We start from the raw sequence: 25,902 nt of genomic DNA on the forward strand, positions 1-25,902 counted from the left end.
GGTATGATTAGCTCTGGTCCATAAATACAGGTCCAGGGTAGAGATTTGGCCAAATCCAGATAACCCTCCTCCTGCCCTGCAGCAAAGATCATCAGCTCTAAACCTCATAGCCTGAGAGCATGGCTAAACAGCACAGACAATACAGCTGCTATCTGCTTCAACTGTTATTTTATACCTGCTCCTTTATGGAGGATTGTTGTATGTTTTACTCTGGTGGGATGAGAGATGAACATGTTTCCACTTCATAGTACAGCCTATACATTTGTCCCATGACAGCATATTATACCACGTCATGAGTCACAGAATGACCTATACCTTTGGTTATGTTATAACGGTTATGTACCCCGTTGTGTTAGCCTTGATGACACTCCAGTCCCGTTTACCTTCCGCTAAAATGCGTCCTTCGTCCTGATCTTGACCTGATCTAGTCTGTTTACACTTATAAGATCTGATCACAATCAGATCACAATGCGTCTTTTAATCATCTATACCTTTCTAAAAATGTTGGTACAATCAGAATGTGGACAAGATCAGAACATAGGACGCATGTTAGAACCAGGTATAAACGGGGCGTATGTATCTTAGTCAGGAGCCAGATGTTTTGCTACATGATGTGTCTGTGATGACTCACCACCAGGACTGTGGGGCAGAACTGGTACTTATACTCTGCTGAGGTCATCCCTGTGCTGGTATGCATTGCTTAGCAAGGTACAGTATGACTGCTGCATATTTCTGTAATGGAGTTGCTGTGGAGTCTCTCAGTTGGATTTGGCCTGGTGGTTCCAGACCCGGCCTCCAGATGATTGATGTCTCTCTTGGTTGGTGGGAAGCTCTGGTTCTGGCCCCGGAGTTATTTAATATGTTCTGTGTCTATCCAGGGTATTGCTGTCAGAGCAGGGTGGTGCTTGGATAGATTGAGTCACCTTGTGTGGATACACACACGGACGTACACACACATACAGTAATTTACTAAAGGCCCTTTTCCTGGATCATTAGTCCAGCGTGTGTTCTCTCCATACACCTGTGTCAGAGACTATGCCTAATTGCACTGATCTTTTGCTCCATGCAGAACTGTAGAGAAACACACAGGGGCTTCGGTCTGTACTCAATAGAAACCTAACTTTATTAACATTTCCTTGACGATGACAATTGCTCTAGAATGATGGCCCTATGAGAGTCACTGATGAAAAGGGCAAACAGGGCATGTGATTGTTCAAGTCTCCTATTTCCCATGTGCCACAGGGAGGCTGTTAAGTTTGAATGGGGATGAGGGGTAGTATATTATTATTCCCGGGTCCAACAAGCCAAGCCTGTTTCATTCTTTCCCAACTCATGTCACAGTCCTCTCTCTCATCTGTCCTGTATGCTCTTAAGAGAGGCACAGTTAGCCGCTGCCATCCTTCTTCCTCTCCTCTCCCTCCATCCTTGTCACAGGTCCCCCAGCGTTGCTTCGGCGATGACGTCTACAGTCTTCACGATCAGTTATCCTGTCTTTATTGCTTAAGTGGCTGTGACACAGATAGTGTCTCACGCTCTAGCCCAGTCCCAGTGTCTAACCACCAAAGTAATTAAGTCTTCTAATGAATCATCCACTGGACACACACACCAATCATCTGCACTCCGACACACTAGACACCACACACACCAATAATATGCACTCTGACACACTAGACACCACACACACCAATCATCTGCACTCTGACACACTAGACACCACACACACACCAATCATCTGCACTCTGACACACTAGACACCACACACACCAATCATCTGCACTCTGACACACTAGACACCACACACACCAATCATCTGCACTTTGACACACTAGACACCACACACACCAATCATCTGCACTCTGACACACTAGACACCACACACACCAATCATCTGCACTCTGACACACTAGACACCACACACACCAATCATCTGCACTTTGACACACTAGACACCACACACACCAATCATCTGCACTCTGACACACTAGACACCACACACACCAATCATCTGCACTCTGACACACTAGACACCACACACACCAATCATCTGCACTTTGACACACTAGACACCACACACACCAATCATCTGCACTCTGACACACTAGACACCACACACACCAATCATCTGCACTCTGACACACTAGACACCACACACACCAATCATCTGCACTCTGACACACTAGACACCACACACACCAATCATCTGCACTCTGACACACTAGACACCACACACACCAATCATCTGCACTCTGACACACTAGACACCACACACACCAATCATCTGCACTTTGACACACTAGACACCACACACACCAATCATCTGCACTCTGACACACTAGACACCACACACACCAATCATCTGCACTCTGACACACTAGACACCACACACACACCAATCATCTGCACTTTGACACACTAGACACCACACACACCAATCATCTCACATAATGGTGCAGATTAAATGTGTGTTCATTCACTTACAAGATGGTTTTCAATGTGTTTTTGTATATTTGAGTGAATGTGAGTGAGGGTTTTGTTTAGAGATGACTAACGTCTGGATGATGTTTCTTTGCTGACCAAAAAGCCATATCCCAAGGACAATGACTGTGCAGTGTACTGTACTCACACAAATGTTGTTTGAGTGACTACCTGAGCACTGTTACAATATGAAGGACAGACAATGACACTTCTCCTTGTCTGACTCCTCTAGTACCCAAACATACCATCACTCAATGACATTTCCTCCAAGGACCCTGGGACTAAACACCTCCCTCTGCAACTGGATCCTGGACATCCTGACGGGCCGCCCCCAGGTGGTAAGGGTAGGCAACAACACGTTTGCCACGCTGATCCTCAACACTGGGGACCCTCAGGGGTGTCTGCTCCTTTACTCCCTGTTTACCCACAACTGCGTGGCCAAACACGATTCCAACACCATCATTAAGTTTGCTGACGACACAACAGTGGTAGGACTGATGACTGACAACGATGAGACAGCCTATAGGGAGGAGGTTAGAGACCTGGCTGTGTGGTGCCAGGACAACAACCTCTCCCTCAATGTGAGCAAGACAAAGGAGCTGATCGTGGACTACAGGAAAAGGCGGGCCGAACAGGCCCCCATTAACATCGATAGGACTGTAGTGGAGCGGGTCGAGAGTTTCAAGTTCCTTGGTGTCCACATCACCAACAAACTATCATGGTCCAAACATACCAATACAGTCGTGAAGAGGGCACGACAACACCTTTTCCCCCTCAGGAGACTGAAAAGATTTGGCACGGCCCCCAGATCCTCAAAGCTGCAGCATCGAGAGCATTCTGACCGGTTGCATCACGGCGTGGTATGGCAACTGCTCAGCATCTGACCCGCTACTCACTGTTTATTATCACCCCTACCTACATGTACAAATTACCTCGACTAACCTGTACCCCCGGACATTGACTCGGTACCGGTATCCCCTGTATAAAGCCTCGCTATTGTCATTTTATAGTTTGACTTTTTTATTATTTTAGATTATTTGTTAAATATTTTAATCTTGAACTGCACTGTTGGTTAAGGGCTTGTAAGCATTTCACGGTAGGGTCTACAACTGTTGTATTCGGCGCATGTGACGAATAAAGTTTGATTTGATGTTACCTAGTATTCTTCCCCAATGAGCTGACCTGGGGTCATTTCTAGTGGTGCCAGTGCTTCTTCATTAGAGGCATAAATTGGCAGCTGATTATCTCTGTGGTGTCTTAATGGCTGTAGCAGCCCATTAGTGAAATGATCATCCTGGCTCCCACTGAACAGCCAATTAGATGGACATGACATAGTCTAGTTACACTCTAATGGATCACTTCATCCAGGCTCTCAATAGCTACACACACACAGTAAATGGTCTAAGTTAAGAAATGGGACCAGGCAGTCATCATGTTCTCAAGCCTATAGACCGATCAAGACACCCCTGTCCAGTGTGTCCACATTGTCTTGGAATGCATATAGCATCATCACTGTATACATCCCTGTCCAGTGTGTCCACATTGTCTTGGAATTCATATAGTATAATCACTGTATACATCCCTGTCCAGTGTGTCCACATTGTCTTGGAATGCATATAGTATAATCACTGTATACATCCCTGTCCAGTGTGTCCACATTGTCTTGGAATTCATATAGCATCATCACTGTATACATCTCTGTCCAGTGTGTCCACATTGTCTTGGAATGCATATAGTATAATCACTGTATACATCCCTGTCCAGTGTGTCCACATTGTCTTGGAATTCATGTAGTACAGTCACTGTATACATCCCTGTCCAGTGTGTCCACATTGTCTTGGAATTCATATAGCATCATCACTGTATACATCCCTGTCCAGTGTGTCCACATTGTCTTGGAATTCATATAGTATAGTCACTGTAAACATCATGTTGGTGCTGTAGGCTCACCTGCTGTATCTGTGAAGCTGGCTGGTGTTCCATGTGTCCATGCTGCCAGAGACTCTCTACCATTGCAATCCCATAATGAGCAGCCATGTTGTTCTATTGACTGTAGTAAGAGGAGGCAGAATGACAGTGGAGAAAAGGAGCAGTGTGTGTGGGAATGCAGCCAGGAGATGTAGAGGGTGGGAGGGGGGATTGACAAGGGGAGATGGAATCAATGTGTCCGTGAGGAGCTGCAGGTACACTCACATTCACTCTCTTTCTCACACACACACACACACACACACACACACACACACACACACACACACACACACACACACACACACACACACACACACACACACACACACACACACACACACACACACACACACACACACACACACACACACACACACACACACACACACACACACACACACTCACACACTCACACAGACACACACAGACTGCAGGACTCTCATTAGCTGTGTTACAGTGAGTTGGTGTGTGAGCCTGTCCAGAGCTGCAGAGACTGTTCAGGGACGGAGGGGACATTGTTAAAATAATTTTCCATTCCAGCAGAAGCACACCATTGGATGTCATATAATGGTCTCCACAAAGCGTGACAAAAAAAGTATGTTGACTTGGGAAGTTAGTAATGAGACTTTCCAGAGCCATCCAGTGTCCCAAGGCTAGGATCATAAGTGGTCTAAGTGGCCTATATTAACTCTGGTGGTGACAGTCTTGCCCCCTGACCCTTTGGAGCAGTGGGATCACTGAGGTTTGTGACTGCAGGGGCCTGCTCTGTGCCAGCTCTGTTGATCTGTGACTGCAGGGGCCAGCTCTGGGTCTGTGACTGCAGGGGCCTGCTCTGGGCCAGCTCTGGGTCTGTGACTGCGGGGGCCAGCTCTGGGTCTGTGACTACAGGGGCCTGCTCTGGGCCAGCTCTGGGTCTGTGGGAGTCAATGTTGATCACAGCTATGCGGTTTGCTAATTCCCATCAGAGGACAGCGATGTCACCAGGCCAGGAGCCATGTGCTAAGCAGGACCACCGTCTCTGTCTCATAAGGCCAGGTGTCATTGACCCTGATATGGCCTGTGGCGTGCTGCTGGGTCACACTGTGTGCATAAGGTTAGGGGGAAAAAGAAACACAATTATTCAGTCACTTCTACTCTTATCTTCCTATTGACATAGATATCTTCAGGGCTGCCGTAAACTCTAAAACTGTTATATAACTTGGGGGGGTATGGTTCTCTGAGGACATGGATTATTCATAGAGGAGAGACGGTGATGACGCAGTTTGTGTGTGTCTCAGACTGGCGATGATGATGCCGGCTGCGTCAAGTCACTCGAAAAGGCAGTTGTGCGCACAGAGTTCAGAGAAGTGAAGTATCACTTGGGTGGATGTTTATGGTGCATATGAATATTTTGGAAACATCAGTAAGCTTCTTGGAACTTTTTAATCTCTCAATGATTGCATTACTCTCACCATTCAAAAATAAGCACCAGGCTTTCAGCAGAAGATGAGGAAACTCATCTAAAAATAATTACATGATGAAACTCATCGAAAATATATCCCTGTGTTATTAAGATTCACAATTATATCCTTTAGACAGTCATGGTTACCCAGCAGTACATATGACGCAATCTCCTGTGGTTTGTGATTCAGAATGGTTATACATTACTCTTTCACTTTACAGATAAGAATGTCTCAAGGTAGGTCGTCTATTCTGGTCGATCATTGACTGGCCCTCTCGATAGCCTTACATTCTATAAAACACACCACTACTACAATACAGAAATTGTTTTAAGTCTCCTGAATATTGGAAATCTGAAGTGTGAATAAGGAATAATGGTTCTGTGCTTTGATGAGATTAGGAGTGAATACTGTCTCCACTTCTTTCTCCAAAATACAGTCATTTCTCTGAATGATTTTGTCCTATCCCTTTCTATCAATCTCACAATTCTTACCCCCAATGAATGTCTATTCAGCATACCCTCATAATATCTGCATTCTACATGAATGTCGTTTGAGAGTTAACCTTGACTCTAATTTCTGTCTGCCTGAAAAATACTAAAGGCTGATCCGGGAGGACCAGCTAGAACTGGGCACTAGTAGAGAGCTATAGCTGCCAGTTGATCAGGTTCAGCCACTGGTCTGTCCGGCAAGAACAAGTCAGATGTCTTCAGAACAGGATTATTGCAGATATTGGGTTCAACACACCACACTCCTCTGTAATGATGGCTCACAGTAAGAGTGTATAAGAGTGGTTCTATGAAGAAATTAAGATAGATTCCAGTAATGGCCATACAGAGCATTGGCAGTAGCACAGTTGGACAATATCATACACAGATACATATGGCCTCTAATAGGTAAGCTAGCTTAGCATATACTATGGCCTGTCCTGTCGTATCATAGATGTATGGCCTGTATACAACCAATAGACTGGCTTAGCGTAGTATGTACATCAATACACAAATCTATGCACTACAATGTTCAATTACTGATTACTAATACAGAAACAATAATGGAATGCAGTTACAGCATAAAGACCCAAATACAGGTAAGCATATAACTGAAAACATGACCATAATGCAACCAGATTCTGCATGAGCACGAGACCACGACCACTGTGGAATAGTAACTGCGCCACGAGGAAGGCAAAGGCTAAATTAGGCTACTTGTTAGACAAGGCTAAATACAGTGCACAGTAGCACTACATAAAGGCTCTACATGTCAATAAATATGACTACAAGTACACAGACAATATGAACATAATAATATGAATAGGCTATCCTAAACAAGGCGTGAGGTACACAGCATAGACGAGCTAGCATGACTAGGCTAGCTGGCTAGGAATAGCATGACACACATGGAAAAGGAATAACTGGTAAATATCTCGACTGCCTTAGCAACACCCAACTAAAATACTAATGACATGTCAACAGTACTTACACTTAGATGAACGCACTAAAACACAGGTCAAATACAGATTGGTGAGGAACAGTCCAAGACGTCCATCCTCTTCTGACCACGATCTCGCTCTGATGGCAGCAGCAGAGGTCAGTGAGCTGCATGGGAATGGTGAACTATGATTGGCTGATACAAGTGTGGTGACTTGTAGGTACCACTAATAAATAAGGGGTGTTGGGAGAGTACAGCTAACTAATAGTTCAAGGGTGCTGAAACTACGGGCTGGTCTTTTTAACACTGCCTGCCCTGTACTTCCATCTATGTGTCTGTCCTCCATTCTGTAGAAGTGGTACTGTATGCAGTTCTGGCCAACATCTTCTCCTGGCCACTATTTAATCCAAGTTGTCAACACTGTCTGGGCTGGGTTGATTGTGACTCAGCCCTTTAAATTATTTAAATTCTTTAGATTCTGTCAAAGAGTTCCATTCAGTACAGTAGAGACTGTGGTACATACATCCCTTTGTGTTCTAGAGACTAGAGTACTTCTTTCTCTCTTTTTTGGCTTTGCAGCTAGCTTTCGTCATACTTTAGAAAACATTTCCCAATAGAATCTGTTTTCATTTTAAGTTGTAATCCTTTGGAGTGAGATCCCAATTTTTCAATCCTAGAAAAATGATTAAGGTTGCAGCTTTTGTTCTTATCTTCATATTTAATTTTTGTTGGGGTTCTTATGAAAAGGACCAATGTGCCCAACGTAGCAGATGTTGAACTTTTGTTCACATTCTGCCTGCTGCCACTAATTTATAGTTTCTGTTTTATTTGTATGCATGAGAGTTGCTGTTGATTTCCTGTTTTTCAGACACATAGAATTGTCAGTATAGTTTCTGTTTGTGTTTCTGTCTGGTTAGATGTGAAGCTCCCCCTCCTTCCCCCCTTCTGGCACTAGCCCTGTCACACCTTCTCTGTATGTTCACACACATAGCAGGGCACCAGTAGTCTGTGCTCTGTGCCCAAACCCAGGAATAGTGAGGAGGTGCAGGGTGGTTTGCTGGGTGGGGGTGAGAGATGGTGGGAAGTTGCTCTGTCTCTGATTGACCTGATTATGGAACACAGCCCCTGGCATCGTTCCCAGAGGGTGCAGAGACTGTGGCAATGTCTTGAAAAATATTCCTGTGGTGTCGGCTTCTGTCATACACCTCCCGTGGCTAAGGCCTCTCAGTGGCAGGCAGGCAGCCAGAGGGTGGGGGGGGGCTTCTGCAAAGCTGATCTAGGATCAAGGCCAGTGTATGGTATTACAGTACACACCCATCCCAGTAAACCCTTTTACTCCTACACGGGGGGGGCACACAACATAACATGTGTTCCCCTCCCCTCTCCCTGGTGGCAACAGCACTCTGCCACCCCCTCTAGGGGGCTGTGGCCTCCCAGCAGGCACTGAGCTGCAGAGTGTGGCACAGTGCCAGGGGAGGAAGAGCCAACAGGAAGTGGGCTGGATTGGCCCATTAATCTGCACTGTCATCCTTTAGACAAGACAAACTGTATGGGCCCCCAGAGACGCCGCGACCCAAAACCCACTGAACTGCTCAAATGGTGGCTTCTGAGGGTGCTGCAGTTTGATACTTACCATCTATATACTCCCCACATTTTATTTGTGCTGATGATTTCATACAACCTGCAGTGATATTTACCCCTGGTGCTAAGAGCAGGTAATTTGTATGTAAAGCACGCTGAACTAGCTTCTTCTCTTAAAAGAAAAGAGTCCAAAATGACTTTACCGCTAGAGAAGATATCAGATACCTGCCTATCTGGGATAGCTCGGGGAGGGTTCTTCAAAGGAATCTGCCCAGCCTAATGTTTGTGTTTGTATTTCCCCAGAGGGGCAAAGCGTCGACTGCGGCGGTGAAAGAAGTAGTGAATCTGAGTGGCTGGCTGGTGCAATGGCAAAAGAGAATATCTGGAGGAGAATTTCCTTTGCATCCCGGGATGAAATAAATTATTCATTCAGTGACATGGAGTGTTGAGCATGAGTCTGACAGCCATAGAGAAGGCTGTGAGATTATGGGAGAATATGGATGTGTCTCATGTATATTCTGTTTCAGTTTGCCTTACAAACGCCTCTTGTCTTGTGTCTCCGCCAGTCTACCACAGGGCTCTGTTATGGACAGTCAGAGGGGATCCACTGTAGCTCTGCCTGCTGTAATCCAACATGAAATAATTACCAGAGAGATGAATGGGAATGGTTTGCTAATGCTGTGCAATTATGAATAGGGTACATATTTAATAAGGCTGACCAGAAATGCTTAGCATAATAAGATTTGATTGGAACAGTGATCTACTGCTTGTGCTTGCTCAAATGAGCTGGGAAGGAGTTTTAAACTAACTACAAAGGAGTTTCACAAGGCCTTTAATGGTAGGGTTTACATCAATGGTAATTGGTGATATTGGATTTCTCAGGGTCACCCTTTATTCAGCCTCTCTAGGAAACTCTTCCATTGGTCTAAGGCCACTCCCACCCACATGGGGTATTGATACTTTGACTAATGACAGAGAGTCATACTAGATGTAGTGCTTCTATGACCTCTTTCTGATGATGTCATGTTTTTCCAAGCTCTGCAGCTGACCTATCAGAAGCTCTATCACTCTAACCACATGTACTGTCACGGACCAACATTCTTATCAACAATCCAATACGCACCTCCCAAGGTTTTTCTAAATATCAAAAGAAGTGAGGATCATATTCAACATCAATATGACCTTTGCATAATTTCCTCCTCTCCTCTCTGCTGACCCACATTGAGGGGCTGTTTACCCACCCTGGTCATGCATTTTTCATCAGGCTCTGGTCACTGGTGGGACAGTTCCTGGCTTTTTCTCATTATGTATTCAAAGCAGGTGGAAGATGGCAGGAGAGAGAGATCTTGTTAGCTGCCACCTTCATACAGTCATAGCTAGCTGGATGCAGACGGCAAGGTCACACAGGCCAACCGGCCAAGCTGGTCAACCGGACCAGGCATCTGTGAGAATACCATAGTGGTCAGAGCTATGGACACATACAAACACAAATACAATTCATAATTTAGGGCAGATCATTCTGAGTGGGCCAACTGTATGCAGTACTCGTCCTCACACATCACCTGTCAAATGCTTTATTAGCTGTGAATGGGATGACTTGCCAGTGTGGAGTGTGAGTCAAAGAGTCAGGGACAGGGTATATTCAAGCAATAAGGCACGGGGGGGTGTGGTATATGGCCAATATACCACGGCTAAGGGCTGTTCTTAGGCACGACGCAACGCCTGGACCCTTAGCAATGGTATATTGGCCATATATCACAAACCCCTGAGGTGCCTTATTGCTATTAAAAACTGGTTACCATTTTATTAACTGGTTACGAACGTAACTAGAGCAGTAAAAATAAATGTTTTGTCATACCCGTGGCCACGTAGTACTGACCAGAGTCCCTCCTGTCCAGCTAGGATGAAAATAAACCTCAAAACATCTGCGCCAGGATTTGGGTCAGACCAAAAAAAGCCTGATCCAGACCAGACACACATGGTCCAGAGGTGAAGACAAGGTTGACCTATTATATCTCTGGTCTATTTCTGGCCAGTGCTCCAGGGGCCACGCAGAGGTTGAGGTCACTCAGGGGATAGATAGCCTGTCTGCTGTTCTCCACCACAGTAGGAATTATCTCTGTAACCCAACTCCACCTGTGTCCAAAGCAGCAGGCGGTAATGGCTATGGGATATGTATAGGCTATGTCGTGGAACATCGTCTCAGAAATATAACACTCGTAAGAACTTGTGAAATCAAATAGACTTTTTAATACAATTGTATAGCAAGCCGGAATGTCCCGCGGAACCCCCTTTCCCAGAGCCCTAGCTCTTATATTTATACACACATAGTATTATGTCCATCCCTTATGCAAATGAAGTTTCTTTTCTTAAGTCATTCGCCACCATTATCTTTTAGTTCAAGCTTCCTGCTTGTTCACGCCCAATAACGCCCATATCTGCTTTCAATTAGATTATAATGGTGGCAAGACCCTTGCTTGTCCTAAAAATAATATATGTCCATCTATCCTATAGGCCTATGTCTTGGCCCTGTATTTAGCTCAGTGTCTCAGTATGTTCTCTGGTATGTGTGCCCTTATTAGGATCAGCAGACTATGTGTCTCCTCTATCATTAGTGTGTCCAGTTGTCCTAGGCGCCTATGTGTCGCCTTCTCTTCGTGTGGTCTGTTTTTAATGTTCAGCTGTCCTATACGTCTATGTTTTATCTATGTATCTCATTTACTCCTACAGCTACAGCAGGATGGCACCTGGGGAAAAGACTTCAGATGTGTTCCATGTCCCAGAGGTGGATCATGGGAAGCCCACCACTCAACTGAGGTGGTTTTACCATGAATTATCGACCTGGCCTCATTACTGAGTTCATGAACCCTACTAGCTATAGGTCAAGCCCTGCCAATGGAACCATATACTACCGGTTTTACATGGTATTTCTGTGATTGTATATGGGATACAGGATGCATTGCAATGGGGCGGCAGGTAGCCTAGTGGTTAGAGCGTTGGGCCAGTAACCGAAAGGTTGCTAGATCAAATTCCCGACCTGACAAGGTAAAGAAATCTGTCGTTCTGCCCCTGAACAAGGCAGTTTACCCACTGTTCCTAGGCCGTCATTGTAAATAAGAATTTGTTCTTAACTGACTTGCCTAGTTAAAAAAAAAGCTATTGTGACAAGGGCCCTTGTTTTTAGATATATCAGTTTTTAAATGCTTTGCCTGTAGTTTTTCACCCCCTCTTATGCAAAGTGTAACAACCAAGTGCTATTTTGATTGAGTGGACCCCTTTATTCTACACTTTGGTATGTTGCTGTGCTCCTGCTGTCATGCTTTACTATAATTGGACATTATTCTCACGTCAGTCAAGTATGTAAGGAATGTATGTAGGGAAATGGGCATGTCGTCTGCGTATCTCAGTTAAACTCCTCTCTACCTGTCGTCGATTCAAAGCTATTGCTAAAAGACGTCAAGCTTCGGGAATACTAGTGTGTGTGTTCTTACGTGTGTGTGTGTGTTTTTATGTCAGGAGGACAGAATATTTCCCAGGTTGCTCTTGACCTTGGTGGCAATGGAATGCACCTTGAGATGTTGTCTGGGTCGCGGTGGCCGGGAGATTTATCCAGTGGTAATGAGGACTAGCTTTTCTTTTAAGGAGGAGGCAGATAGTGTTGACCTTCTCTATCCTCTCCGGGTCCTGGCCACAACGTTTAGGGTTCAACTTTTAGGGTTCCAGAAGAAGAGAGCAGTAGTGCTGTTACACCACTGACCCGGTTCATCCACTGATGCCACATACTGCAACCCAGGCCTCTCAATGCTTCTCAGTCTGTGCATATCTAGTAAGAGGAAATAAAAGGGAGTGGTGTACAAAGGTCTCTGAACCTGCCATTGATTCTTGACAATAGGTTTCACAATGTTAATTGAGACTATAGAGAAATGTAAGAGGACTTTCAAAAATATGCTTTCAAAAATATTTGTAGGCCTGTGATATGCATGGGTTACTCTGTGACAGTAATGTCACACTCACACAGGGATAGATTCAGGTATCACAATTTTATTTAAAAAATTAGAACTTTTTCATATTTCAGTGTTGCCATGCTTTGAGCATATAACAAGACAGTATAAAATCTCAACCCAAAAGGAGGATAGTAAAAGCAGATTTTGTTGATGCTGCTGCAGCAATTAGTTAAGTCATGCTGTTACTGTACAGATAACATTCCCATTAAAGTACAAACACCTCAATGAATTGCTTTTAAGTGCAATAATCATCTTATTATCCAGCGTAATGTGTTATGATAATAAACATCTCTTTTGGAAATAAATCTCGTTGTAGGCCTAAAGGAAAATAAATACGACACAAAATACTTTGCAAATCATAATGAATGTGCTGAGTTATTTCAACATCCCAAGGCACCCAGGCTTGTATGTTGGCAAAAAAAGATGTCATTCTTTACACAAAATTGCGTCAAGCAGGTGGTGATAGAGAAACGATAGCGATAGAGCAGAAAGCTGTGCCTGTTTCATAACCGTTTAAGTATACATTCTTTTTCAAGTCTACCCGTCGTTCACAGTGAAAATCCCAGGCAGTGGGAATATAAACAAAATCGCATGATTGGTTGAAATGCGTGTCCCCAGTCCAATAAAAACAAGGCAACAGTAAGCATGTCGTCCCCCACAAATGATGCAGCACCCCCCTTGGGCCAATCAGTATAATTTTGCAAATGACTGATTTCTATGGTAAGACGCATCATTCACCCAAGTTTCGTTAAAATCGGGCCAGTGTTGTCTGAGATATCGTGTGTGACTAACGTACATACAGTTGATTACTATAGCATCACCCCTTGGGCCAATCAGTGTAATTTTGTGAATGTTGGATCTCTATGGCAAGAGGCATCATTCACCCAAAATCGGGCCAGTGGTGTCTGACATATCTTGTGGGTTAGCTAGACTCATCACTCTGAGTCATATGTTGAGTCTTGACAGCGTTTGTTACAATACAAATATCCTTGACTAATTTTTGCCAGACCATGCCCAAGTGAATATTTATTGGTCAATAGTGGCCATGTTGTTTTAGGTACTAGTCTGGAAAATATTGTCATAGATGCCACATATCAAGTTTCATGCAGATCGTTCATTCGGTGCCAGAAGAGTAGCGTTTTAAGTGTCTTTCACAAAATTCTAAATAACGGAAATCCAGAATGGTGAAGCTTATTGTTCCCTGAGGCAAATTTGTTTCTTTTAAGGAGAGGGACATATGTACCGAATTTCATGACTTTAGGTCAAACGGGGTAATGGGTGACCCTTCAAAGTTTGCATTTGAAATATTTAACATTTCTTGTTATAGCGCCATCATCTGGCCAATCAGTATAATTTTGTAAATGCCAGATATCTAACGCAAGACGCATCATTCAAGTTTTGTCACAACCGGGCCAGTGCTGTCTGAGATGTCACGCGTGACTAATGTACGAACGCACTAATGTACTAACGGACGGCGACAGATCCCAGTCCCCTCCCTGATTTCCTCGTTGGGGACAACTACATACATCACCAATTCTACTTATGGTGGACGTTCTAAGTGGTCCTCTGTCTGGGAGTGCTGTCTGCGTCTGCACTGCGTTGTGGTGATATGCTGGCCTGTATGTATCAATTGCTCTGAAGACCATGAGATAACAAACCAGTTGAACGAAGCGCTTTGAAGCATCCAACCAGATGCCAAAACTATCCAACTGAAATATCCAAGATGAACAAGAAGGTCAGATTCTTATTTTAGACAGGTAGAAATCTAGTAAGTGTCCACACATAAAGTATTCAATATCTATATCAAATCCAGATGTCATTTACTGAAATAAATGCTTCTTTATCTATCAAATCAGACACATTATCAACAGAGGCTTTAACACACGCATTTCTCATTGGCTTTTCACTTTTCCCTGCAGTTCAGTTCAGTTGGCGACAAGCCTCAAATGTCCACTTGGAGGCTCCTCCGTAAATATCAATACTGCTCTCCAACCACGAAAACACGTTGCCTATCTGCGCTTTGCTGCTGCAAGTTGCCAGGTTGTATATCTCTCCAATAGACAACTTCCGGTCCCAGATATGAAAATTCGCCAGGTCTCCAACAAAAGCTTGTGTAGCATCAAAGCCCCCTCCAAGCGTATCCTGTGGAAAATAATATTGAATTAATGAAGATGGATATTGTGCTAAGGCAAAGGAAAACAATTATTTCAAGTTAACCTTTGGAGTTAATTTGTGCATTAAATAATTTATCCATGCTTCCATCCATGTGGCTTGTTAGAAGAAACCAAGGATAGCTCATATATCAAATTAGTAGACTTTTTCATTTATCCAGATTCATGTTTTGACTAATGAATCCCGTTACCATGCAAACGGCTTTTCATTTTGCCATTGCAGTGTGAGCTGATAAATCAGAATTGGGGTTGCCCTGTTTCGTCAGCCTTGCCTCATACTTTACGTATTTCTGAGCACCTCCATGACATATGATACCTAGTAATGGTGTAGTTACTTTAGCTAGAAAGGGAGATTGGTTGGGGAGGATGGATGGGAGTAATCTGCAACTGTCTAGCAATCCAAAGGTTGTGTGATCGAGTCGCGTTGGGGACAACTGTAGCATTTTAAAACTTACTCTTCCCCTAACTCTTTTTTGAAACTTAACCAATTTCACCTAACCTGCTACGTAAATTCTACTAACCTTTGTCATTTTATTTCTCCTAACCTTTTACAAAAGTTATCCTAACTTTGTTGTTAGTTCCCCTAACCGCCAACATAAATTCTCCCCAAAATTCTCAATTGTTGTTATGGCGCAATAAGCAACCTGGTCCCAGAGAAAGACGTATAATAGTATACGTCCCCCAAAGTGTAGTATAAAATGTTCATTCAGTTCATATGCTATTGTACGGCCGGGTAAGACGTAAAATATGATACTATACATCCTATAATTCGTATGATATTGTACGATCGCTATTCTATTCATAATGTAACGTACATAATGTAATATATCATACTAAATGGAGTCACAGATTTACCTACAGAATAATACGAATTGCCCCAAGACTATGTTGGTTTCATGAGTAAAAAGGATCATTTCTCACAATCCCAGTGGCTAGAGCTGCCGCTTTTTTGGTAGAGAACATTAACCGGACGCTTATAAGAAATCCTGCTACGCCCTCCGACGAACCATCAAACAGGCAAAGCTTCAATACAGGACCAAGATCGAATCCTACTACACCGACTCTGACGCTCGTCGGATGTGACAGGGCTTGCAAACTATCACGGATTACAAAGGGAAAACCAGCCGCGAGCTGTCCAGTAATGCGAGCCTACAAGACGAGCTAAATACTTTCTATGCTTGCTTCAAGCCTTGTAACACTGAACCATGCATGAGAGCACGTGCTGTTCAAGACGACTGTGTGTTCACGCTCTCAGTAGCCGATGTGGGTAAGACCTTTAAACAGGTTAACATTCAAAAGGCAGCAGGGCCAGACTAATTACCAGGGCGTGTACTCAGAGCATGCGCGGACCAGCTGGCAAGTGTCTTCACTGAGATGTTCAACCTCTCCCTGACCCCGTCTGTAATACATTTTTTTTTTACATTTTAGTCATTTAGCAGACGCTCTTATCCAGAGCGACTTACAGTAGAGTGCATACATTTTTATTACATTTGTTTTATTATTATTATTATTTTTATTTTTTATTTTATTTTTTTTACATACTGAGACAAGGATATCCCTACCGGCCAAACCCTCCCTACCGGCCAAACCCTCCCTAACCCGGACGACGCTATGCCAATTGTGCGTCGCCCCACGGATCTCCCGGTTGCCTGGGCACGAACCCAGAGACTCTGGTGGCGCAGCTAGCACTGCGATGCAGTGCCCTAGACCACTGCGCCATACCTACATGTTTCAAGCAGACCACCATAGTGCCTGTGCCCAAGAATGCGAAGGTAGCCTGTCTAAATGACTATCGCCCATAGCACTCACATCTGTAGCCATGAAATGCTTTGAAAGGCTGGTCATGGCTAAAATCAACACCATCATCCCAAACACCCTGGACCCACTCCAATTGGAATACCGCCCCAACAGATCCACAGATTATGCAATTTTATTGCACTCCACACTGCCCTTTCCCATCTGGACAAAAATAACACCTACGTGAGAATGCTGTTCATTGACTACAGCTGAGCGTTCAACACCAAAGTGCCTTCCAAGCTCATCACTAAGCTAAGGACCCTGGGACTAAACACCTCTCTATGCAACTGGATCATGGACTTCCTGACGGGCCCCCCCTAGGTGGTAAGGGTAGGGAACAACAGATCCACCACTCTGACCCTCAACATTGCACCTTAAGGGCAATGCGGTGCCAGGACAACAACCTCTCTCTCAACATCAGCAAGACAAAGGAGCTGATTGTGGGTACAGGAAATGGAGGGCTGAGCATGCCTCCATCCACATAAACAGGGCTGTAGTGGATCAGCTTGAGAGCTTCAAGTTCCTCGGTGTCCACATCACGAAGGAATTATCATGGGTCACACACACCAACACACTCGTGAAGAGGGCACGACAATTCCTCTTCCCCTCAGGAGGTTGAAAAGATTTGCATGGGCCCTCAGATCCTCAAAAAGTTCTACAGCTGCACCATTGAGAACATCTTGACTGGCTGCATCAACGGTTTGGCAACTGCTTGGCATCTGACCACAAGGCGCTACAGAGAGTAGTGCATACGGCCCAGTACATCACTGGGCTGAGAAAGGCCCTAATAATTGTCAAAATTGTCAAAGACTCCAGCCACCCAAGTCATAGACTGTTCTCTCTGGTACCGCATGGCAGGCGCTACCAATGCACCAAGTCTGTAACCAACATGACCCTGAACAGCTTAATACAAGCCATTAGACTGCTAAATAGTTAGTTCGGGAAGCTATTGGTTCACTATTTAACTATCTGCATTGACCCTTTTTGCAGTCTCTTTTTGACTCATCACATATGCTGCTGCTACTGTTTATTATCCATCTTCTTGCCTAGTCACTTTATCCCTACCTACTGTATATGTACATACAGTCAATTCGAAAAGCATTCAGACCCTTTGACTTTTTCCATATTTTGTTACGTTACAGCCTTCTAAAATTGATTAAATTATAGATTCTTCTGTCAATCTACAAACAATGCCCGATAATGACGAAGTGAAAACAGGTTTTTAGAAATGTTTGCCAATGTATTAAAATATAAAAGGTTGAAGGAATTGTCCGTAGAGCTCCGAGACAGATTTGTGTCGAGGCACAGATCTGGGGAAGGGTACCAAAACATTTCTGCAGAATTGAAGGTCCCCAAGAACACAGTGGCCTCCATCATTCTTAAATGGAAGAAGTTTGTAATCACAAAGACTTTTCCTAGAGCTGGCCACCTGGCCAAACTGAAAAATCGTGGGACAAGGGCCTTGGTCAGGGAGGTGACCAAGAACCCAATGGTCACTCATACATAGCTCCAGAGTTCCTCTGTGGAGATGGGAGAACCTTCCAGAAGGACAACCATCTCTGTAGCACTCCAACAATCATGCCTTTATGGTAGAGTGGCCAGACGGAAGCCACTCCTCAGTAAAAGGCACATGACAGCCCGCTTGGAGTTTGCCAAAAGGCACCTAAAGGAATCTCAGACCATGAGAAACAAGATTCTCTGGTCTGATGAAACCAAGGTTTAACTCTTTGGCCTGAATGCCAAGCGTCATGTCTGGAGGAAACCTGGCACCATCCCTATGATGAAGCATGGTGGTGGCAGCATCATGCTGTGGGGATGTTTTTCAGCGGCAGGGACTGGGAGACTAGTCAGGATCGAAGGAAAGAAGAATGTGAGAAACTCCCCAAATGCAGGTGTGCCAAGCTTGTAGCATCATACCCAAGAAGACTCAAGGCTGTAATTGCTGCCAGAGGTGCAGAAGTACTGCATAAAGGGTCTGAATACTTATGTAAATGTAATTTTCTGTTTTTTTAAAATACATTTTATAAAATGTCATTATGGGGTATTGTGTGTAGATAAGGAAAGTTTTTTTCTTAATCCATTTTACAATAAGGCTGTAACGTAACAAAATATGGAAAAAGCAGAAGGGGTCTGAATACTTTCCGAACGCACTGTATCTCCCTCAATTACCTCGTACCCCTGCACATCGACTCAGTACTGGTACCCCGTGTATATAGCCAAGTTATCGTTACTCATTGTGTATTTATTCCTCGTGTTATTATTTGTCTATTTTTCTATAATTTCTATTTTTTTCTCTCTGCGTTGTTTGGAAGGGCCTGGAGGTAAGCATTTCACTGTTAGTCTACACCTGTTGTTTACCATGCATGTTACAAATATTATTTTATTTTATTGATTTTATTTGATAATTGATCCAAATTCACGCCTAAACGGGATAATTCCTCCATCGTATTATGGAACCTGAGAGTCAGCGGCTCAGGTTTTTAATTGATGCATAAGCCTTTTCCTCTCTCAAGGTCTGACTGATGCTATGTTTATGCTATAGGCCATGTCCCTTTTGATATTATGACCTAAGGTACCAAAGTGTATTGATTAAAAATTTACCATTAAAATTGTAATGGGCATACCTGTTCTTGTCCCAATATCAGAACACCCTGTGGTTTGATTGGATGGTATGGAGCAAGGTTTTCTCCACTGCCCCTCATGACTCCATCTTGGAAAGCCTCCCATACTCCATCTCGAGTTGTCCATGTGACACAGATGTGATGCCACTTCCCGTCGTTGATAATGAATGGTAATTTAGCTACCTGGAATGGATTTCAGTATTTTATTTTAGTATATGCATGGGTGGAGTTTTGTTAATTTGTATCACTACAGCATACTAAAATAAAAAACCTTGCATACTTTATAGTCAGTGTGGTCTAATTCAAAAAGGATATTTCTTTGTAGTTTGCAGTGCAGGCCTTCATGCTACAATCAGCATTTTCATACATTAAGAATAATTTGATGCAATATTCTGCTTTCAAATAATATTTTGTCTACTGTTGGTGATATATGCATCATGTAAAATAACATGTGAGTATACCTTGTCATTGATGAGTATCTCCATAGGATTATTCCCCCACTCAATCAGCACCAGCTCGTTGGCCTGCCCTGGCACTGCGTAGGAGAACGGCGTGCCCACCCCAGGTGATGCATTGGATTTGAGCCACATGCAGACAGTGACTGCGTACATCTCAGGGAGACTCTTCTTCACTTTGGCATACATGTAGTTGGTCCTCAACGGGAACGTCAACTGGAATTTATCCAGCGGCCTGTTTTCTTTCTGACCTGTAAACAAAACAGAGGACAAGGTTAAAGATGAACAATAATTATTGTAGGCTAGCCTAAGCCTATAGATGCAGTGCTTGACTTGGGCAGGAGCTCACCAGTACTGAGTACTGGCACCTCAAATGTTCTACTGCTTGAGCTCTTGTTCCTCTTATAGAATATTAGCTAAGAAATAGTGTGGATCTCCTGCACAAAAATATAAACAGTACCAGCACCCAAAATTAGTGCAGAAACATATTTCACTCCAAATCAAGCACTGTATAGAAGTTAGAGCCTTTTATATCGGCTATCTGAGTGACACCAATTTGTTGGACATCAATGATGGGACATTTGTCTTGTCTTTAACAACCAACTGTGATTGTCAGGTCAAGATGAACGTGAGGATTTGAGTTGTATTTTTTTGAAGGTTGTAAAATATGTCGCTGAGCATCACGTAATGCGCAGGGGAGATTTGCAGCGGATTGCTGCTGAAGGTTGACTGATCAATGTAGTTATACAACAAAATCCTGTTTCTTGTGGTTTCAAGTTTTTTTTATGCGGCATGATAGGCATCACATGAGCAAAGCGGTTGGAATAGCGGTCCTGGTCTCTCCTCACCCCTCCCTCGGCGGGACTTTACAACCGTGTTTGTTGCCCGCTATAAGGAGCTGGAGCTTTACGCCATAAGGTCCTGGCGAACTTTGCTCTGCTCAAACGGCTAGTGGTGCAAGTGGAGACGGCTGTTTCAATAGAATTGAACCATTTTGATCTGCATGAATTAAGGGAAAAGTGCTGAATACATCCTTTGTTTACGCATGCCTTGAACAGTACATCACCTTAAACCACACATCTTTGTGGAATTGGATATGCAAAGTAATGCAGCTATTCGCCGGATCCCATCCCCTCCCCTGCGATGCAATGGACACCAGCCATATTACCAATTGATTTCGTATATTGACATGAATCTATTCATTAGTAATAAACACCACTTCAGTTGGATTTGAAAGGTCTTTCAGAATAGCTCGTTTTTGTTTTTTAAACGGCAATACTAATTAGCTAAACTATGCGGGCCAAGTATTTGGCGCGTTTTTGAGCTCGCACCTTTCTCGAGGTCGGTGATTCTCTGGTGCAGGGATGTGAGAGTCGACTCCACTCTACCGCGCTGCTCCGTCTCGTTCCGCAACCCAGGCTTGCCATCTTCGATACTGTTCACGCGGGATAACACCTGCTTCTCCAAATCGTCGATTTTACTCTGTAGCAGGTCTTTCAGACTGTTCGCCTGGACCGAGTTGTTGTTCCGACTGAATTGCTGTGGAATGAAATAATGATTAGTTTAAAAAACGTTTAAATAATACTGAGAAACATTACAACCCATATGCTGAGGGACATCGCAACGCTAATGCCAGATTAACTTCTTTACGGTTTATTGCCCTGTGGAGTTAGCAACATGGTAGCCTACATCAAGCAACTAAATTCGTCTCCGGCAAGGTGTCTGTCCTCAGCAGGACTTGTTAAGTTTCACGATTAGTGCAGAGTATTAACCTACATGGAAGTAAATGTGATAACAAAGTACAAGGGCGGCAGTGCGAGTTGGACAGGACAGTGCAACGTGATTTAGCCCATAGTGTAAACATGTCGTTTTTCACCCAAAATGATTGGTGAAATGTATAAAGGCTATTATTTCGTTAAGATTATGGTTCTCCACATACCTCGAGATTTTCTAATCTCTGTTTTAGAGACTGTAAAGTCTGCGATAGTTGCGCCAAAGTGTCCGAGGGACCCCTTGATACATCCCCCATAGTATTTTTGGTCCCCGTCTCTTTTCTCCTTCCGCCAGGTCCGGGCTCGGGCGCACTCTGGCCCTCACAGCGAGTTAACTTGGAAGTCAGTTCTCTGATAGTCTCTTTTTGGTTCATAATGGTCTCCTTCTGCTGTAGGACGGTCTCCCGGAGCTGCATTACAGTGGTCTTCAAATCCTCTCCAGGCATACTGTTTTGTAAGGTAGCGGCGCATATGTCCATATCCTTGGGCACCGACGTGCAAATAAATTGAGTCTGTCCACCACCAAAGTCTTGGCACGAACCCTCCACGAATAAGTATGAAAGTATAAAAAGTTTCCAAGAGATTGCCTTCTTAGTGGCCTGCATTTCGCCGTGTGTGTTGTGTTGCATTTGGTTTAGGAGCAGCGGTGGTGTGTTTGTTGCGAGTGATTTCAGGACCACGGAGCTGTCGCTTTTTGTTGTAATCCGTCCGTGGCGCGCGCCCGGTTTATATAGCGCGCGTGGTCTGCGCTGATCAGATTCCCCCATCACGGAGAGGAGGGGAGGAATCTCACTCTTGCAGCTTAATCGCCTCTCGACGTCAAGGTGGAAGGAGCCTCACGCTCAAAGATGAAACTCGAGGCTCGAGTGGCCTAGTCAAAATCAGGACTTGAATCCGATTGAGTTGCTGTGGCGTGACCTTAAAAAGGAGGTTCATGCTAGAAAACCCTCCAATGTGTCTGAATTAAAACAATTCTGCAAAGAAGAGTGGGCCAAAATTCCTCCACAGCGATGTGAAAGACTCATTGCCAGTTATCGCAAACGCTTGATTGCAGTTGTTGCTGCTGAGTGTGGCACAACCAGTTATTAGGTTTAGGGGGCAATTACTTTTTCACATAGGGCTATGAAGGTTCGGATAGCTTTTTTCCCTTAATAAAGAAAATCATCACTTAAAAACGGCATTTTGTGTTTAATTGGGTTATCTTTGTGTAATATAAAAATTTGTTTGATGATCTGAAACATTTAAGTGTGACAAATGTGCAAAAAAATAAGAAATCAGGAAAGGGGCAAATACTTTTTCACAGCACTGTACATTTTCTCATGTTACAATATTTATAATAGATAACATGGTCTGCATGTTTACAGCCATTAACATCAATATAATTACACGAGCAGCAGTTGTATTACCATCAATAGCTGCACTTCTTTGACTGTCACACCCAGGTTTATTAGAATGTTGTTAAGTGGTTTTCTTTATTTGGTACATTGCATGTATTTCTCATTGTACAGTATAATTTTGTTGAAACGTGAAAATAATTGAATGCTCTAAATTAATATGTTCCTAATCTTCTTCATCTGTTGTCAAGCTGGTACACCTTAAGTCAGGCCCCTCACACAGGCATGGTGGTTTGTAAGTGACTCAGTGGTAATACCCAGAATGATGTCCCATGGGGTGTCATCCTGTGAGGCCCTCGGGCACCTATGGGGTGTCAGCCTGTTCTTGCCAATTGGGAAAAACAATACTGCAAAGTGTCAACACAGTCTGCAGTATTTGAATGCAGTATTTGTAATCATCTCAATAATTCAGGCCATAAGGACTTCATCTATCCCTTAGCCTTTTGCTATTTCAATTATTCAGGGAGAGCAATATTACTTTTTTGGTTGCCTACTCAGCCTTTATTAATTATATCAGTGTTGAAAATCAAATGAAAACAACTTGAATAAGTGATGAAAACATATTGGAGCTTAGATTAAAATGGATTTACTTTAGGCAACTGAAGAATGTGTACAGTACAATGGACAATATGAGTCTATGTGATGGAAGGACATGGAGGACTGAGAGGCATTAAACCTACAACACCTTCGCTGACTTCACAAATTACACCTTCTATCCCCAGGGAAACTCATGCCACTAACACATTTTATTGGGGAAGTGATCCTAGATTTGTACCTACAGGCAACTTGTTCCCTGAGCAATGATCCCAGTCCAAGTTATTGAAATGAAGATTCTATACGTGTTTAGTGCTTACTTTGAATGCTGTAAGTGCTGCACCTGAATGCCAAAGCGTTTCACCTCCTATCAGCTGACAATCCTAGATAGTCTTACCATGAGGTACACTATATATACAAAAGTGTGTGGACAACACTTCAAATTAGTGTATTTGGCTATTTCAGCCAAACCCATTGCTGACAAGTGTATTAAATTGAGCACACAGCCATGCAATCTCCATAGACAAACACTGGCAGTAGAATGGCCTTACTGAAGAGCTCAGTGACTTTCTACGTGGCATTGTCATAGAATGCTACCTTTCCAACAAGTCAGTTCATCAAATCTCTGCCCTGATAGAGTTTCCACGGTCAACTGTAAGTGCTGTTGTTGCTGAAGTGAAGTAGGAGCAACAACAGCTTAGCTGCGAAATGGTAGGCCACACAAGCTCACAGAACAGGACTACCGAGTGCTGAAGCTCGGGGCGCGTAAAGATCGTCTGTCCTCGGTTGCAACACTCAGTACAGAGTTCCATTCTGCCTCTGAACTTCATGAAATGGGTTTCCATACGCACACAAGCCTTAGATCACCATGCACAATGCCAAGCGTCTCCTGGAGTGGTGTAAAGCTCGCCTCCATTGGACTCGGGAGCAGTGAAAACATGTTCTCTAGAGGGATGAATCACGCTTCACCACCTGGCAGTCCGACGGACGAATCTGGATTTGACGGATGCCAGGAGAACGCTACCTGCCCGAATGCATATTGCCAACTGTAAAGTTTGGTGAAGGAGGAATAATGGTCTGGGGCTGTTTTTCATGGTTCGGGCTAGGGCCCGTATGCTACAGCATACAATGCCATTGTAGACGATTCTGTGCTTTCAACTTTGTGGCAACAGTTTGGCGAAGGCCCTTTCCTGTTTCAGCATCACAATGTCCGCGTGCACAAAGCGAGGTCCATACAGAAATGGTTTGTTGAGATTGGTGTGGAAGAACTTGACTGGCCTGCATAGACCCCTTCCCTCAACCTCATCGAACACATTTGGAATGAATTGGAACGCCGACTGCGAGCCAGGCCTAATCGCTCAACATCAGTGCCCGACCTCACTAATGCTCTTGTGGCTGAATGGAAGCAAGTCCCCACAGCAATGTTCCATATTAAACTCCATATTAATGCCCATGATTTTGGAATGAGACGTTCGACAAGCAGGTGTCCACATACTTTTGTAGTGTATATGTATAATGGCTAAACTGAGGGTGAGAGGTTCTTGGTTTTGCGCATGGAACTAAATGTGACATTCCTGCCTCTATTCAATCCTCATTGACCATCGCGGTTGTTCTCTGATCAGATTATTCTGTTCTTAGATGAAAATAGGTCAGATGTGTACAAGGAATTAAATGGGTAGGAGGAGATTTATCGACTCTAAGCACCGTGTGTAACCATAAAGTTGCTAGGGGGCCATAATATAAATAACGTCTGTGTCCACTGATTCATGCCACCATAAAAAGCCAAGGGAAAATTCTTTGTTCTCAGCTCTTCTGGGGCATTCAAGAGATGGAATGGAAGACTACATTTATGGTTATGTAATTGTCTGAGTGCTTCATAACAGGCTGTAAGGGGTACATCTGTAAAGGGTGAAGTAATGCTGTCATAAGAAATGGTTGGAATTCACAATTTACAGTCGTTGATGATGTAAAATATTTCACCAAGCTTTTATGAATTGGAAGACGGATCATATCTTCTGCTCTGCCTCGTGTGAGCTCAAGCAAAAGTCAAAACTATCTCTAACCCTCTTCTGTTAACTAGCCCTAGGCCAAGGTAAATATTTTACAGTCGCGTTAATGCCTCTTACCAAAACCAAATGTTTTTCAAACTATGAGTGCAGTATTATCTTTTTCAGCAAGGCACTTAACCCTAATTGGTCCAGGGGTGCCGTATTACCATGGCTGACCCTGTAAAACAACACATTTCACTGCATCTAGCTGGTCT

At 43.7% G+C, this 25,902-nt stretch overlaps 1 protein-coding gene across 2 annotated transcripts; it reads right to left on the minus strand.

Annotated features, from left to right (window-relative positions):
* Nucleotides 1–12,586: 12,586 nt before the first annotated feature.
* LOC139564950 (neuronal pentraxin-1-like) lies at nt 12,587–22,438 on the minus strand. 2 transcript variants are annotated; one of them, XM_071384891.1, is made up of 5 exons: nt 21,879–22,438; nt 21,271–21,478; nt 19,946–20,190; nt 19,488–19,667; nt 12,587–12,714 (listed from the first exon to the last, which is right to left on the minus strand). In XM_071384891.1, exons 1-5 carry the CDS (start codon nt 22,338–22,340, stop codon nt 12,700–12,702), a joined length of 1,110 nt encoding a protein of 369 aa, XP_071240992.1. In that variant the 5' UTR covers nt 22,341–22,438; the 3' UTR covers nt 12,587–12,699. The 2 variants fall into 2 exon arrangements, with proteins under 2 accessions (XP_071240992.1, XP_071240991.1); XM_071384890.1 differs by lacking the exon at nt 12,587–12,714 and adding an exon at nt 12,913–15,037.
* Between the last annotated feature and the right edge of the window lie 3,464 nt (nt 22,439–25,902).

The sequence above is a fragment of the Salvelinus alpinus genome, chromosome 36, assembly GCF_045679555.1.
Source record: "Salvelinus alpinus chromosome 36, SLU_Salpinus.1, whole genome shotgun sequence".
In the NCBI taxonomy this organism is placed as follows: domain Eukaryota; kingdom Metazoa; phylum Chordata; class Actinopteri; order Salmoniformes; family Salmonidae; genus Salvelinus; species Salvelinus alpinus.

Excerpts from the sequence above, each read along its gene's own strand:
- LOC139564950 (XM_071384890.1), bottom strand. The coding sequence starts at position 22,340 with ATGCAACACAACACACACGGCGAAATGCAGGCCACTAAGAAGGCAATC. Across the intron at positions 21,479-21,878 it reads AGAGATTAGAAAATCTCGAG|CAATTCAGTCGGAACAACAA; the intron begins GTATGTGGAGAA and ends TTCATTCCACAG. Across the intron at positions 20,191-21,270 it reads AATCACCGACCTCGAGAAAG|GTCAGAAAGAAAACAGGCCG; the intron begins GTGCGAGCTCAA and ends TTTTGTTTACAG.